Raw genomic sequence first — 16,833 nt, 5'->3', positions numbered from 1 at the left:
AGCCCGCACAAATAAAAGCATTTCGTTAGCCACAGAACGGTATCATCTATTTATTTTTTGATTATATATATATATATATATATATATATATATATATATATAGTTCTCGTGCCCCTGACAACTGTTGTGTCCGCTTCCTGTCTCAGCAACCATGGCGATTAGATGTTTATTGCACATCGCCATGACTACTGAGGGCGCCTTAGACTCCAAATAAGAGATTGGCCTCTTCCGTTGATGCGCATGCGCAATGCTTTTGACAGTGACAGTCGGATGTAAACAGGGTTTGTGGGAAGCTTGACTGACACTCCGAGATGACGATGCCCCCGTCGGCAGCATGACTCCCTTTTTTAATTATAAACAGCTGTTTTTTATTGTGATCACAGGGTTGGTTGAGGGTATAAATATTTTCCACAGTCATTGTCCTCCAGCACGACCCTGAAGAAGGTCCTATACAGGACCGAAATGTTGGAATTTTTGTGCCTGTTTTTTGTACTAATACATCTTTTTGCATATATCCAGAGTGCTGTTTTTTTGTCTCCCCTTTGGGGATACGCTGGTCTGTTATCTATTTCTATAGAACATGCACCTACCTTTGTTTGCAAGTTGAGTGCCTACTGTTACACTATATATATAATATATAGCAAATGGAAATATTACTGTATGTTCATTTGCATATCTTAGACAGGTCTGCAACCCTGTCTTTCACCATTATCGCCCAGCACACAGCACTTCCACTGCAGCAAGGGATTCTGGGAAATGACATGCAAATGAACCACCTTTTGTCTCAAGCTCATATTACACGAGCAACCCTTAAGCCAATGCATGCTGCTTTAAACACAACTTTTAAACATAGGCTGGGATGAGATGCAAAGCCAGTAAACCCACTCACAGACATTTGCTATATGCTTTACTGTGGAGGGTTTTTGTCACTTTTTTACCCACCATAACCGTGTGTGTGTGTGTGTGTGTGTGTGTGTGTGTGTGTGTGTGTGTTGCTCTACCTGTAGGCTTGCAGGAGTACTGAGTGGTCTGCTATATGGTAATGAGACAGGAACAGGACTGGTTCGGACAGGTCTCTGGATTATTCTGGGTTGGTGTCAGCACCTCCAGCTGTGATGGAACCCAGGTGGTGTGGGTGTCAGCCCCCATCACTGCACTATCATACCCCTCCTGCCCAGGAACTGACACCAGAGGCAGAGGTATTTTCTAACTGATTTTAATTGTAGTACATGCTGCAGCAGCTCTTCCTTGCCGCATATCATCTTCTCCACTAGCCCCAAGAATTGTAGAAGGTGCATACCTGTCAGTAGGGCTCTGATCCTGGTGGTCTCTAGGCCAGCCGGCCAAGAATGAGCATGCTTGCCCCACCATGGGGAAATCTGATAGTTCCGTCCTCTCTTCCTGAGGAGCTGAGGACAAGGACCCTCTCCACACTCTTTGAGGAGCAGAGACAGACTCCCTTCCTCCTCACTCTCTGAGGAGCTGAGGGAAAGACTGCTAACTTTTGGCTACTCCCCTAGAAAACTCTGGAAGGGGCTGGCTCATGGACTGTACCCACCTACAAAGGGGCTGTACACAGGCCATGAATCACCACCTACCTTCCTTCACTTTCAAGGGAAGCAGAAGGGGGTTCACTGGAACTTAACATGGTAATGTCTGGAACTTAAGGGGACTTAGCACACTATGTGGAGAGAAACAGATACTTATCGAACATACCCTGTTTTATATATATATATATATATATATATATATATATATATATATATATATAAAAGAAAAAGAAAGAAACAGGCGCACACCTAGTGCATTACCATAATAAAAATGTATTAAAGGAACATAAAATCTATAAAATGCCCACTCACCAAGGTACAGCAATAATAAGCGTGTATGAGATAGGCTCTCATGTGCCAGCAGCTCCAGCATCAGCGTCCAGCTCAGATCAGTGGCGTCGTCACGTGGACGTGGAAGTCTTGAGAGTCCTCAATTCAGCTGAGCAATGGCCGCAACAAGCGCACACGGTATCCCCTGAAGAAATAATCATTGATGACGAAACGCGTAGGGCGTGGCCGTCATTTGCCCACGAACACTGCTGTTACTTGCACAGAGACTTTGGGCTCCCGTGTGCGCTTGTTGCGGCCATTGCTCAGCTGAATTGAGGACTCACAAGACTTTGTTTCCTGGTGGGACCCGTTTCGCTGTACACGCTGAACACCAAAGGCGAGGGATCCTGTTTCCGGTTCCTGCTGCATGGAGGAGGTCCACGTGACGACGTCACTGATCTGAGCTGGACGCTGATGCTGGAGCTGCTGGCACGAGAGCCTATCTCATACACGCTTATTATTGCTGTACCTTTGTGAGTGGGCATTTTATAGATTTTATGTTCCTTTAATACATTTTTATTATGGTAATGCACTAGGTGTGCGCCTGTTTCTTTCTTTTTCTTTTTTCTAGATATCTTTAGGGACTGGTGATCCTTTCGAAACGGGCTGCAAGAACCTGGAGTTTGTGTCATTGGAACAGGACTTTATGTACTAAAGGTTTTTTAATTTTTATTTTTTGACAATTTCTTCTACATTTTTTACATATTAAATTTATTTTTTTGATTTTTCCATATATATTTTTTACAGGGTTGTATTGCCAGAAGATTGCACTAATATTGTATTATTTTATTGTTTGTATCATAATGTATTAGTCTATATCTAGCCGCCCCGCTAAGCACATTGTTGATTAGCTACTGGTTCTTCTAAGACTATATATATTTTTTTATCAGGATATATAGAGGCGCTACTTCTATTTCTGCTTGTTTTGAGATATATATATGTGTGTGTGTGTGTGTGTGTGTGTTTGTGCGAGCTTTCGAGATACAATGATCTCTTCTTCCAGCGATGTTACATTGAATAAAGCAGGCAAGGGGTTTACTCAAAAACAGTGCATCTTGGAATGTGACTAGAGACCATCCCTGTGTAGTGTGCGATTTATGACTTGAGGTGTTAAATAGTCCCTGAATGTGTGGGATGTAAGAGTGTGTGTGGTGTATGTAAGTATGAAAATACAAATAAAGAGCCCACAGTGTATACAGTGCTTTACAAAAAGGTGTGTGTGGAGTGGGAATGTAATCTATGTATATAGAGATATATCTCAAATAAAAATACCACTTGTAAGCACATTCACGTCTCAGAGAGGTCTGCAACTCTACACAACAATCAGAGTGTAAACAGAGCCTAAAGGGTGATTGTGCATAATATATGTTTTTTATATATTATTTTGCACCACCAGCCTTGGGCTTTGTTTGTGCTCTATTTGTGGTCTGTTTGCGCTCTATTTGTTGTATTCTGTTGGAGAAGTTGGAAAACTTGTCTCATGAGCTGCATTAGGACCCATACGGATGAATTAATATTTTTTCATGTTCACTTTCTATGTTGTTTTTCACATATACACCATTTGATTATTCTGATATATTAAGTACACAGTGCACAATTTGTGCTTTTTTTAATTCACTTACTTTAGTATAGTATCAGCCACTGAGCTACCCATATTCTTCGTTAATGAGGTCGTTTTTGAGATGTAGTGTCAGAGGGCGCAGATAGGAAAGTAATTCCTGTGAACTGAGAAGTGGAGAAGGAAGGAGATGAGATATATGAATGGAGTTAGAGGAGTAATGAGGCTGGAAGAAAGAAACATGTAGTTTAAAAAGAAGTGAGGTCAGAGCAAGTATAAATAGTAGAGGAGACATGGCAGTGATAGTTTAGTGTTGAGAGGTGAGGGAGGACTGGGCAGTGAAAATTAAGTTAGGATAAGGATAGAGTGGAAGTTGAGAGAAATGCAATATATGAGTGGAGGAGCCCTAGAGTGTTGAAGAGAGCTGCGTCTTCTTAAGTCTGTGATAGAAACTCTCCTCCTTTCCAACGCAGTTCAAATTCAGAATCCACGGCAAGTCCACTTGTTGCTCCACGCCTGTTGAACCCCCTGTTAAAGTCCACACTGTATGCCACTATAAAAAGGGCCACTTTAAAGAAGGCCTCTTTACATGTATGCTGCTGCCTCTGTAGTAGGCTGCTCCCCTAGTCTGTCCTGTAAACCTACTTACAGACAGCTGTTTCAACCTTTTGGGTCTCATCAGTGAGAGAGAGTGAGAGTGAGTGAGTGAGAGAGTGAGAGAGTGAGTGAGAGTGAGTGAGAGAGTGAGTGAGAGAGTGAGAGAGTGAGAGTGAGTGAGAGAGTAAGCGTGAGTGAAAGAGTGAGCGTGAGAGAGTGAGTGAGAGTGATGGTGAGTGAGTGAGAGTGAGAGAGTGAGAGGGTGAGAGTGAGTGAGAGAGTGAGTGCGAGTGAGAGAGTGAGCATGAGTGAGAGAGTGAGAGAGTGAGAGAGTGAGTGAGAGTGATGGTGACTGAGAGAGAGAGAGTGAGAGTAAGTGAGAGAGTGAGAGTGAGAGAGTGAGAGAGTGAGAGTGAGTGAGAGAGTGAGTGTGAGAGTGAGAGTGAGGTTTCCATTAGTTTATTTGTATTATGTTCCACAAACTATTATGTACAACAAAAGGAAAATGTAAATGTATTTCTGAAATACTAGTCACCTTATGACACAATCTACTAGCAAAAGTATTATTACTAGCATTTTAACCACTGTGCACAGCAAAGACGCAGTACAATTCTGGGGGAAAACATATTACAAAATAACAGAGGCAATGAAATTGACAGATGGAGGATATCAAATAACAAAAGGACATTTCAAAGGTCATCTGCTAAGTCATATGTAGAGATAGACATCTACATTCTTGAAACACTACTGTTACAGAAGAACAATACATTGCTTTGTTTTCAGGCAAGACAGCAAAGGGTTAATTGGCGGAACACGTATTGTCTGCCCCACATTAGAGAACAGAACTAATATCTGATAATGGAACATTTTTTCTAAAAGGAATAAAAAAAATTAAAAAAAAGAAAGCATAGATTGAATGAATATTGTTTCCCTAATAATTAGCACACTGTGTAATATTTCTAGGCCTGCCATGTGCAATATACATTTACGTCAGGGGTTCTATGTAACTGCAGGCCACTAGAGAGATATTATAAACTCATTCAGTACTCTACGTATACTTCATGTGCCATGGCGCAGTCATAACATGACAGATTTTATCACAGATATTCATAGCTTTAGGCTGATTCTTGTAAGTGTCTAAACACCTAAAGATAAATTATGCAAAATGGAAAAATCATCTGCATACAAATGACAGATTTAATGCTGATTTGGCAGCCTTCTGCTCAAATGTGTACATGCGGTTGATATTGGTTTGTAACATGCTGTTTCAATCTGCAATAATGATCTCTGTCCTAGGAGAAAATATTCGGCCATTTATATGCAGATGAAATAATAATTCATGTCTCAGCTGGCAGTGTTGCTCAATTAGCAGAACCGGCTGCCTACAGCATATTATAAAAGCATATTGGTTATGAACATATTAACATATCATTAGGGAAAGTTAAAAGAGTAGTTGAAATAAGTAGCAAATGGTAATAGTCTTGGGAAATAAACTGGATTCTTTGCAATTTGGAATTTTATAAATTAACAGTAGAATACAGCATAACATAACAGTATAGTACAATTTTATAGTCATAAGAGGCTCAGGGGCCTACTCATTCAACTAAATATATATAATATATATACATATGTATGTTCTTCAGTATTAGGTGATAAATTTTAGTCCAAATAAAAAAGGTATCACCTAATACTGAAGAACTCATTTATTCTACACTATCGCAACTGGACTAACACGGCTATGCTGGCACACACATACTTCTTAGAAATCCAGATGCTGGTCCCATAGAAAATAGAGGCAATTACCAGATTGTAGTGCAGCAAGAAGAGACAGCACACAAGAGGTAAACTTCAAAATTATGTATTGAAGACATAGGGCCTCATGCAGTAAGCGTCGATTATGTGAAATCGGCAATCTTACCGATTAGTCATGTTATTGGCGTTTTTTCCTCTCCGTATGCAGTAAGTGCCGAATACATTCAAAATCAACCCGAAAACAAATCCGCCCACTCTCACGATGATTAGCCGATCACACACAGGTGTATCGGCGGGCGTGGCGGGGTGCTGTTAGGTTGCCCAATCACAAATCTTGCTGAATCAGGCGAAACAAGCATGTTTTGGATTGCGCGCCATATTTAAAGGCAACGTGTACTGCTAATCATTCTCTGTGTTGTTGGGAGTGAGAGAGAGAGAGACGCACAGAGCTGGCTGTTTGAAGATTTGCATATTGACTGAGAGACTTGTTGTGTATTGGGTGAGCTTTGTCCATTGTTGTTTTGTTTACATCTTTGTCTTGTTTTATATGTGGAAGTGTTTCGTGTGATTGGCTGTACATTTATTGTCTGTTTTTTGTGAGTGCTGGAAGTATGCCCGCAAAGCGTGGGAAGAGTGATGCTGGTGGGAGTGGGAGTGCTACTCGTGGGAGTACGCGTCGGAGTGAACGTACTGTTCAGGGGAGTGATGTTGCTGAGAGTGAGAGTGGTGTTGCAGGGAGTGGGAGTGCTGGTGCTGCGAGTGGTGTTGCTGGGAGTGGGAGTGCTGTTGCTGGGAGTGGGAGTGCTGTTGCTGGGAGTGGGAGTGCTGTTGCTGGGAGTGGGAGTGCTGTTGCTGGGAGTGGGAGTGCTGTTGCTGGGAGTGGGAGTGCTGGTGCTGGGAGTGCTGGTGCTAGGAGTGTGAGTGCTGGTGCTAGGAGTGTGAGTGCTGGTGCTAGGAGTGTGAGTGCTGGTGCTAGGAGTGGGAGTGCTGGTGCTGGGAGTGCTGCTGGTGGCGCAGTTGCTGATGGGGTGGATGGTGGTGGCGTGCTTGCTGGTGGGCAGCTTTTGGAGGCTCTTCCATTGGAAGAAGGAGAGTCCAGTCAGCACCAGCCAAGCTCTGACCCTAAACCTGCTCGGAAGAAACGTGTGGAGAAGCCACGTAATCCTCGCTTCAATGACCAGGAAAATACAGCTCTTGTCACTGGCATTCTGGAGCACTATGACAGTATATATGGACATTTACTAGGTAAGTGTACATTTACATTTATTATTCAAATACATGTGATCCTAGGTCATCTGAGTTTTGTTCATATGCAAATATGGCTTCACAATATCTTTCTATGTTAATTAGTCTGGAAACACAGCTTTTTATCATGCCTTACAAGGACAACTAAACACAGGCGGTCAATTTGCCATAACTGCATACAATATGAATGCAACCTTGCTTACATGTATAGGTTTAGTAGTGAATGCTCATGTGCTTCACATATTACACATAAAACAGCATGTTTGCTATCTCTTGGAACAGCTAGCAGTGTAGGAAACTGGTGCTTATATTATTATTAATTTACCTCATATATTTGATATGTTTTTCAAGGGCGGACAAGTTCAGCAAGCAGAAAAGAAATGTGGGACACAATAGTCATTGGTGTCAATGCGTGTGGGAATCATGTGAGGGACAAGCGGAATTGTCACAAGAGATTTGATGATATTAGGTCCAAATTGAAAAAGAAAATACAACACCAACGCGTGCATGCTACTGGCACTGGAGGTGGGCCCACACCACAACGTCTCATATTAAGTCCATTGGAGGAGCTGCTTCGGGCAAAATTACTTCCCGTCGTCGTGGAAGGCTTACCTGGTGACCGTGATATAGGAATTTACCCCTCACAATTTCCACCAGGTGAGAAATATTACTGTACTAGGCGTGTCGTTGCTTACAGTTATTTTGCATAGTTACACTGCTTTTTATACTGTCTTCACAATATAAGCATACCTGCATCTATATATGTATATGTCTGATTCTGTATATATATATATCTCAAAATAGACATATATGTTGTAGTCCTACTAAAAGCAGTAACTAATATAGCACGTGCCATTGCGTGCTCATTTACATGTGAATTCCCAAAATGCATTGCTGCAGTGGAAGCAATTGATGGTGGGCGAAGATGGGGAACAACAGGGTAGTACACATGTGTAACACATGTTAATGAGAAATTATTACTAGCTACAGGTACAGAACAGAAATATGTAGAATATTATTGTGTATTTTATTTATTTTACTCCGACAAACATGACATTACTGCCTATTTTAAGCATGCATCAAATATATTGCATGCAACGGCCTACAAACATCACTTGCACTAACACATCTATAGTTGTTTATGAAAAGGTCCATTTTTGCTTTAAGTCATATACAGACAGCATAATGAGGCACACGTATCATATGTTATGTCATTGTTTTCATAACTTAAAAACTGCACACGACTATTTAGCTCATCTACCATTGTGTTAAAGCAGCTGCAATTAATATCTCATCACAGCATACACTTCAACAGAGGGGGTGGGGTTCAGCACACACACTAATTACAGCCTCATTTTAGGGGCAACTTAGTTCACACCATTTTCACCTGTTTCAAGTAATTGAAAGGTGTGGCTCATTAGGCTTTTTGGGGAAGGGAATACCGTTCTTACAACCTGACTAGCACAACTGAAGTTAATCACACTCATTTGAAAGCTTCACTTTAGCTACTAAATGCCCCAACAACTCATTACTTATCAAACCGTACGTCACACATTAGTTCACTCATATCTATAGTTGAACTACTATCAACGACACATTATCACACACTGCATGTGTTGTCTTGTTTAGTCACAGCCACATTCATGTGTGCCACATCTTATATTAATGTACCACACATATCCTCTACCAAAAACAACACTTTTTGCAATATGACCACCTTCATGATAACCATTGTGAATGGTCATCTCATGATAGTTATGTACATTATGATACTGATATCACTACACAACATATGATTTTTATGTACAAATTTAATGTATTTTTCCTAACGCATTACTGCAGAACCATAGTATGTTGTATGTTAGGGAACTCAAAACTTCTAAGTACACAGGCATGTACATTGTTATTACAACTATTTATGTTCACTTTCACACACACATTTTGGGTTAAGGAAATGATGCTGTTAGGTACTCATAAATACAGAACATACAATAACTGTTTGTTCAATATTTACACATGTAAATGTAAAACTTATGTTATTGTTATATATAGTTGCCCCTGAAGGACATGTGTCACCTGAGACTGAACAAGTGTCTTCACCTGGGTCAGCCAGCTCAACACACCTAGAAGGTGAGTGTATCAGTTGGTGGCCATATAATATGTGCTCTTCTATATGTTATGTTGTCATGTTCATTATTTGTTTTGCACATCTTCTTTAAATAGGATTACTTAGTGTCAGTGAAAATGAAGTGTAAGGCAACTTGTATTGTGTTAGTGATGTTAACTATCATGTAGGAGTTGTGAGTTTACAGCAAGTTTTCATTCACTCATATTTCATACTGAGTCCAAACATTATTCTTAAGTCAAGGTAGTTTTTAATGTGAGGTTATAAAACGTATGGAAACATGTTAGTTGTTACTTATGACACAGTACAATTACATAGTAACACAGCAGAGATTAACATGACATTTAATAATTTGTACATTTATTTGTAGAACATGATGAAGAGGATTATGATGATGATGATGATGACGCCACCGCCATAGACACACAAATAGAAGCAAGTGACCATGAAGACGTTCCAATTGAAACTGTTTTACCGGCAAATCGTCCAGCAAATACGACATACGATGCAATTGTAGCTTCTGAGGGAAAAATTGTGGAAGCAGAAAATCGTCGCCATTCTGACTTCATGACAGTGCTGGAAAGGATGATTGCACTGCAGGAAGAAACAGTTTCACAATTGGCACATCTCCACAGAGTCTTCATTGAAGTGCCGAAACAGTTGCAAAAAATCAACACCTCATTCGAAGCATTAGTTGTTCAGCAAACACAAGCTAATTACTGGAGAATGACTAATGTACCACAATTCAACACCTCCCAGCCAGGATCTGTTCATGCAGGTCAGTTTTCACCACATTCATCTGATATTCATTCACCAGGCCCAAATGTTACCAGTCAAGTAGCAGACATTGCTGTGCAGGTTCCTGATGACATCCTACCGCTGCCATCTGTACAAATTCAGCAGCAGACACCTACAAAGGAGCCCACAAAAACAAAACACAAGCAGTTACTACTGACCAGTTTTTGGTCAAAAACAACAAAAGACACACATGAAACAGACCAACCATCACTTGTGCAGTGTCTACCAACTTGCTCACATGTGTCAGTGGGCACAAGCCCTGTCCGTGAACAGTCACTACCCAAAAGCCCTGTAGGTGAGTCACTGGCCAAAAGCCCTGTAGGTGAATCGCTGCCCAAAGCCCTGTAGGTGAATCACTGCCCAAAAGCCCTGTAGGTGAATCACTGCCCAAAAGCCCTGTAGGTGAGTCACTGCCCAAAAGCCCTGTAGGTGAGTCACTGGCCACAAGCCCCGTAGGTGAACAGTCACTGCCCAAAAGCCCTGTAGGTGAGTCACTGGCCACAAGCCCTGCCCGTGAAGTGCCAGAGGCCAGTCAAAGTGGCTCTGTTGTGCCTAAAGTTGGTGGCAAAAGAAAAAGGAAAATTCAAGAGACAACAAGCAGGCCTGTTACTCGCTCGCAAAAGGAACAAAAAAAAAAAATGTTATAATTCAGAAAATATGTCTTTGGCCTTGTTTTGTTGACTTCAGATTATCTAATTACTATTGTATGTATGCTGAAGACTGTGTTGTTTCCAAACTTTCAAGTATGTTCTTGTACACGTGAAGTTTTGGAAATGTTAACACTCCTAATTAATGAATAGTGTTATAAATATTTATGTTTTAATCGTCTGTTCAGTAATGGTCCACCAGGAGCCAGTTGCTAAGTTTAGAGAAGCTGCCATTGACTTAGCAGCAAAACATTGCATTTGGGTGTGTTAATTGATGTAATCATTGCATGTGCATATTATTTTCATGCAATTATAAAAGCACCTATTTAACTGCAAACATCTTTCTTGTACGTGTACAGCAGGATTTTGTGTTAAATATTACTTACCTTTGCTGCCCATTGTAATGTTGTCCTTTAATCATTTATGTGTTCTTGTTTCAAGAACATCTCTGAATTGATACTAATATATATGTAGTATGTATTGATATATGCACACACACACACACAGACACACACTGTGTGTGTGTGTGTGTGTGTGTGTGTGTGTGTGTGTATATATAGTGCTATTTAAACTGGTATAGATGTATTTACAAAAAACATACACTTCATGCTTCCTTGTGAAAACACAGTATTTTAATAATACAGGCCTAATGTTTGACAACTATACTAAGTGTGAGCCTCTAACATTATTGGGCGCAAACAAATGTTTATTACTTAATTCACTCATGTTTATCACCATTTAAATAGGTTTCATACAAGGCCTACTTACTGCCATCAATATGTTGTGTGTACTCCAGCAATATTTAAAAAAAAAAAAAAAAATTACTTTTTTATATATATATATATAATATATATATATATATATAAAAAAAAAAAATAATAATATTTTTTTATATATAATATATAATATATATATATATATATACATATACACATACACATACACATACACACAATATACATATAGTACAATATACACTTTATATATATATATATTTATGAGATAGATATATTTATATATATATAATGATACACACGTATTTAAACTCATGCAGACAGGGACTTAACCAGACTTTCAAATACACACAGAAATGTATGTGGGAAAAAAACATTTCATTTTGCAGGTGTGTGTATTTACTGATATGGCTGTCTAAGCACTATTTTCACACAGTGCTCTTTGTTATTTTGCAAGAAAACTCAATGTTACTGAATGAAAAGTGTACTAATGTTTTCAAAAACGAGATAAAAAAAGGATACATGTTTGTCCCACATGCGGCTATCACTAACCACAAATGTTCAAGCAATTATAACTAGAAATCCAATTGGCGTTTGAAATAAGGAGTTACAGTTTATACTTTTGTTGACCTTGAAAAGGAAACACAGCAATTTGTTAGCCACTGAGCAGTTTCATTTTGATGAGCAAAGAACAGATACCTGCACACATCTTTTGTGCTACTCTGCAATGGCTGATGAATTGGTGACAATTATGAATCCGAATTTAGGTTATAAATACATGATTTCAGAAGCTATTTTATCAACTTGCGGACATCAAGCAAGCACACGCCAAATCTATGATTTGATTCGAGCAAAATATCCTTATTACCAAAACCGTCGGCATGCGCGCAATTTTAATTCATCAATAAGATTCACTTTATCAACAAATGACTTTTTTGAACGTGTGCAGGATAAGCTAGAACACAACTATGGTTTCTGGAAGATTGCCAAAGAAAAACATTTCACCGTGAAAGAAGGCACATATATTGTGGTTAAAGGCATATTTATTCCTAATGCCAATAGCAATGGATCCGCTACTACTGTTCCGTGTGAATCGATAGCTGCTGCAATATCTGCACCCTCCATTCCTGAAACCCACATTGTACATGAACATAACTACTATGATTCTGTACCAAGCCTTTCAGCTGAAAATGCATTGGAATGGGTACCCGAAGAAATGAACATACCTCCCGACCAATTGTTTGAAGAAAGCAGTGGCGATTCCTATGAGCGCTTCATGGAGGAGATGTGTTTCATACTGGATTCAGCGTTTGGGTCAAGCGTGGATGAAAATGCCTTGCATTTCTGGAGTGACCAGTTGCAGGCAGACGAAGAGTTAATTCTAGAAGAATGGTAAATATAACAATCGTTATGCGTTGACTCTGCGTTTACATTTTTTTTTTTTGTCTAACCACCATTTTCCCTTTCAATGCGTGGATACAGCGTAACATAGCAGACTGCATAACATGTAGCGATCACAAACAAATTGTTTCCGAATACAATATAGTAGAACCTGAAAGAGTAGTACACATTGCTGACGGAATAAATATACGGGTGGCAACCTCCTATCCAATTGAAGCTCACTCCCTCCCACATTTAAATGGTTAAAAGCTCACTCCATGGCATCTCCAACTATCAGGGGAACTTGCCTGCATGCAGTGTGATTGTGACAAATCTATTACAGAGTGCTTTTCCTGGTAATGTACAGGTTAATAAAAGCTTCAATCAGACTTAGAACTTTTGCAACTCATATTGACAGATTTATTATAAATCATTCTTCCTGGCAATGCACAGGTTATTAATAATTTATATTAGTGTAGGGACCCTTGAACGTGGTCTGCCGTGAAGTTTGGCTCAAGGGCTTACAACAATTTGGCCAAAATGTTAAACTAAAAGACCATTTTATTTATTAGTTATTTATACATGTATATTTAGGCACTGTACCGTATATAAGTTTTTCTGGATGTGCACTGAGCTTTGTCTGTGTTTTATGTTATGTCTCTGGTTTTAAATATAAATTGCCATGCTCAGTAGCACTCCTCTGTGAAACTTATATGCTTATATATATGTTGTGGGTATTTTGGGGGTTCAATTTGAGCTTGTAGGTGTTCTGTATGTTTTATAATTCTTGTGCAGCTAGTCTTGGCTGTTTTGGAGGGTGGCAACCTCCTATCCAATTGAAGCTCACTCCCTCCCACATTTAAATGGTTAAAAGCTCACTCCATGGCATCTCCAACTATCAGGGGAACTTGCCTGCATGCAGTGTGATTGTGACAAATCTATTACAGAGTGCTTTTCCTGGTAATGTACAGGTTAATAAAAGCTTCAATCAGACTTAGAACTTTTGCAACTCATATTGACAGATTTATTATAAATCATTCTTCCTGGCAATGCACAGGTTATTAATAATTTATATTAGTGTAGGGACCCTTGAACGTGGTCTGCCGTGAAGTTTGGCTCAAGGGCTTACAACAATTTGGCCAAAATGTTAAACTAAAAGACCATTTTATTTATTAGTTATTTATACATGTATATTTAGGCACTGTACCGTATATAAGTTTTTCTGGATGTGCACTGAGCTTTGTCTGTGTTTTATGTTATGTCTCTGGTTTTAAATATAAATTGCCATGCTCAGTAGCACTCCTCTGTGAAACTTATATGCTTATATATATGTTGTGGGTATTTTGGGGGTTCAATTTGAGCTTGTAGGTGTTCTGTATGTTTTATAATTCTTGTGCAGCTAGTCTTGGCTGTTTTGGAGGGTGGCAACCTCCTATCCAATTGAAGCTCACTCCCTCCCACATTTAAATGGTTAAAAGCTCACTCCATGGCATCTCCAACTATCAGGGGAACTTGCCTGCATGCAGTGTGATTGTGACAAATCTATTACAGAGTGCTTTTCCTGGTAATGTACAGGTTAATAAAAGCTTCAATCAGACTTAGAACTTTTGCAACTCATATTGACAGATTTATTATAAATCATTCTTCCTGGCAATGCACAGGTTATTAAGAATTTATATTAGTGTAGGGACCCTTGAACGTGGTCTGCCGTGAAGTTTGGCTCAAGGGCTTACAACAATTTGGCCAAAATGTTAAACTAAAAGACCATTTTATTTATTAGTTATTTATACATGTATATTTAGGCACTGTACCGTATATAAGTTTTTCTGGATGTGCACTGAGCTTTGTCTGTGTTTTATGTTATGTCTCTGGTTTTAAATACAATATAGTAGAACCTGAAAGAGTAGTACACATTGCTGACGGAATAAATATACGTACTTTCCTATCACTTTAAACATATTAGCAACATTTTACCATAACTCTAACACATACCTGTTTTGTTATCATGCTACATCTACAACATTTAAAAGCGGGTCCACCACGTATGACGTGGGACCCTTGTCATGGCCCAAGGCGTCCTTAAAAAGGATTACGGATGTAAGTCCCGCCCCCAAGCGACGTGCGCGCCTCAAAGCCTATTGGCTGACATGTTTTGTTATAGTAACGGTAACTGCAGTGTGTCATACAGTGGGGGCGTACACTGGGCGTTAGCCGAATGTTAATTGAGTGGGAGGAGTGTTAGCGTGCGTTTCACGCTGGTTTAACATGACGTCACACGTATTGCATTTGCGCATTGTGTTATCGGCCGTCCTTTCTGTCCAAACACGTCTGTTTAAAAAGAATACAGATGTACTCGTTTAGAACGAATGTAGTTTCGTATTCATTGTATTTGAAATAAAGATTGTATGTTTAATCATATTTTCAACCTGTATTGAACGCACAACGTACGCTTTGTTTTGCGCATGCGCAAACAGTTAGTGCAGCCAAGCCTGAAGTGCGTGCTCACACTAAGATGTGCGCGCACATTTTTCAGTATACAGGCAACGTTCACATCATATACATAGTTATGCCTGCTACAAATTTAAAAAAACATTACATACTGATGTACACTTGTACTTCTAAAATATAAGTGAGTGACGTGTGTATGTACACAATCATATAGAGCTGTGTAACGCGTTGTCACGGATACATATATAGTAAGGTGCCATCTTTGACCATCATGTGTTTGCTGTATTTCAGAGATGTCGGGGAAGATACAATCGGATCAATGTATGATTTCAGAAGAGTCTACCTTTATATGAGATGATTGTGAGGAGGAGCCACCGACTACTATACTACATATGGAACTAATTTTATATTGCTTGCAGCGCTTATTAACAAACAATTAAAAATGTGATACACTTATGCCTATATTGCATAAGCACTTAATTAACATAATGATGTTGCAAAATAGTGCCTCATGAATTTTTATTGAGTGTTCTTTAATGACTACTATCATTTTATGGCATGGTGTGTTTTATATATAACAACCATTCCCACTCTGCTAACACATTTGTGTATTCTATTGTGTAATGGAACGTATGACTGTCGAAACTATGTAACAATAATAATAATAATAATAATAATTATAATATGAGCATGTTCATGTATAGCGCTGCTAGTTGTACACAGCGCTTTACAGACACATTTTTCAGGCTGAGGTCCCTGGCCCGTGGAACTTACAATTTATTTTTGGCCGCCTGAGGCACAGGGAGATAAAGTGATTTGGCCAAGATCACAAGGAGCCGACACCGGGAATTGAACCAGACTCCCCTGCTTCAAACTCTCAGTGCCAGTGTGTGTCTTTACTCACTGAGCCACTCCTTCTCCCAATGTAAAGGACACTTACAACCAACTAGCCCTTTATTGTTAAAAATCTCTTGTTACATGGGTATGTTGATAAAATGGTTTGGGACTGTAGCAATTAATGTTATTGGCCAGATGTTGTGGTCCCCTACAATGCATGATGTTCTGAATATGACATCAACATCATGTAATGAAGTACATTTCTGTGTATATTTCATTAACCTAACTAACTATAGTTTACTGTGTTTATTAAACTTTCTAAAAATACATCGTATAGTCAATATGATGATATAAGCTACCATAATAAAGCTGGTGTTATCATTTGTCGGTGTTATACATGGATCCTACACAAATTGATACAGACACAAACAGTTGTCTTAAAAAGTGTGTCTATGCTAATGTGCACGTGATTGACGTTACAATTGTGAGAATACTTGATAATTATCATCATGATAATGATGAAGTGACGTGAATTATATTGCAAAAATATTACCAACATTGTCATATAGGTAAATTAGAAATGCTAAATGACAGTAACATTTGCAACAAAATAGTGTTTTCTGTTCACAGTTTTACACTTGGTACATGTAGGACACATCCACACACGTGTGACTTATACATACACATGTCACAAATTTAAATTAATGTTGACTATTAATTCCTAGCATTAAAAAACACCTACATTGCTAAATATAAGATGTAGTACGCATTGTTGTGATTACAGGCATTCATGCATGGAGTGTTATGATCAGTCAATTTCATCCGTGATGAA

General features: G+C 39.2%; 1 protein-coding gene across 1 annotated transcript; it reads left to right on the top strand.

Moving 5' to 3' along the window:
* The first annotated feature begins 9,065 nt into the window (after positions 1-9,065).
* On the top strand, positions 9,066-10,576 carry LOC142490638 (uncharacterized). Its single transcript, XM_075593057.1, has 2 exons — positions 9,066-9,162; positions 9,528-10,576. Exons 1-2 carry the CDS (start codon positions 9,066-9,068, stop codon positions 10,301-10,303), a joined length of 873 nt encoding a protein of 290 aa, XP_075449172.1. The 3' UTR covers positions 10,304-10,576.
* The last annotated feature ends 6,257 nt before the right edge of the window (positions 10,577-16,833 follow it).

The sequence above is a fragment of the Ascaphus truei genome, chromosome 3 (assembly GCF_040206685.1).
Source record: "Ascaphus truei isolate aAscTru1 chromosome 3, aAscTru1.hap1, whole genome shotgun sequence".
In the NCBI taxonomy this organism is placed as follows: Eukaryota; Metazoa; Chordata; class Amphibia; order Anura; family Ascaphidae; genus Ascaphus; species Ascaphus truei.
The sequence above is the reverse complement of the archived record's forward strand: the minus strand, read 5'-3'. Positions and strand labels throughout refer to the sequence as shown.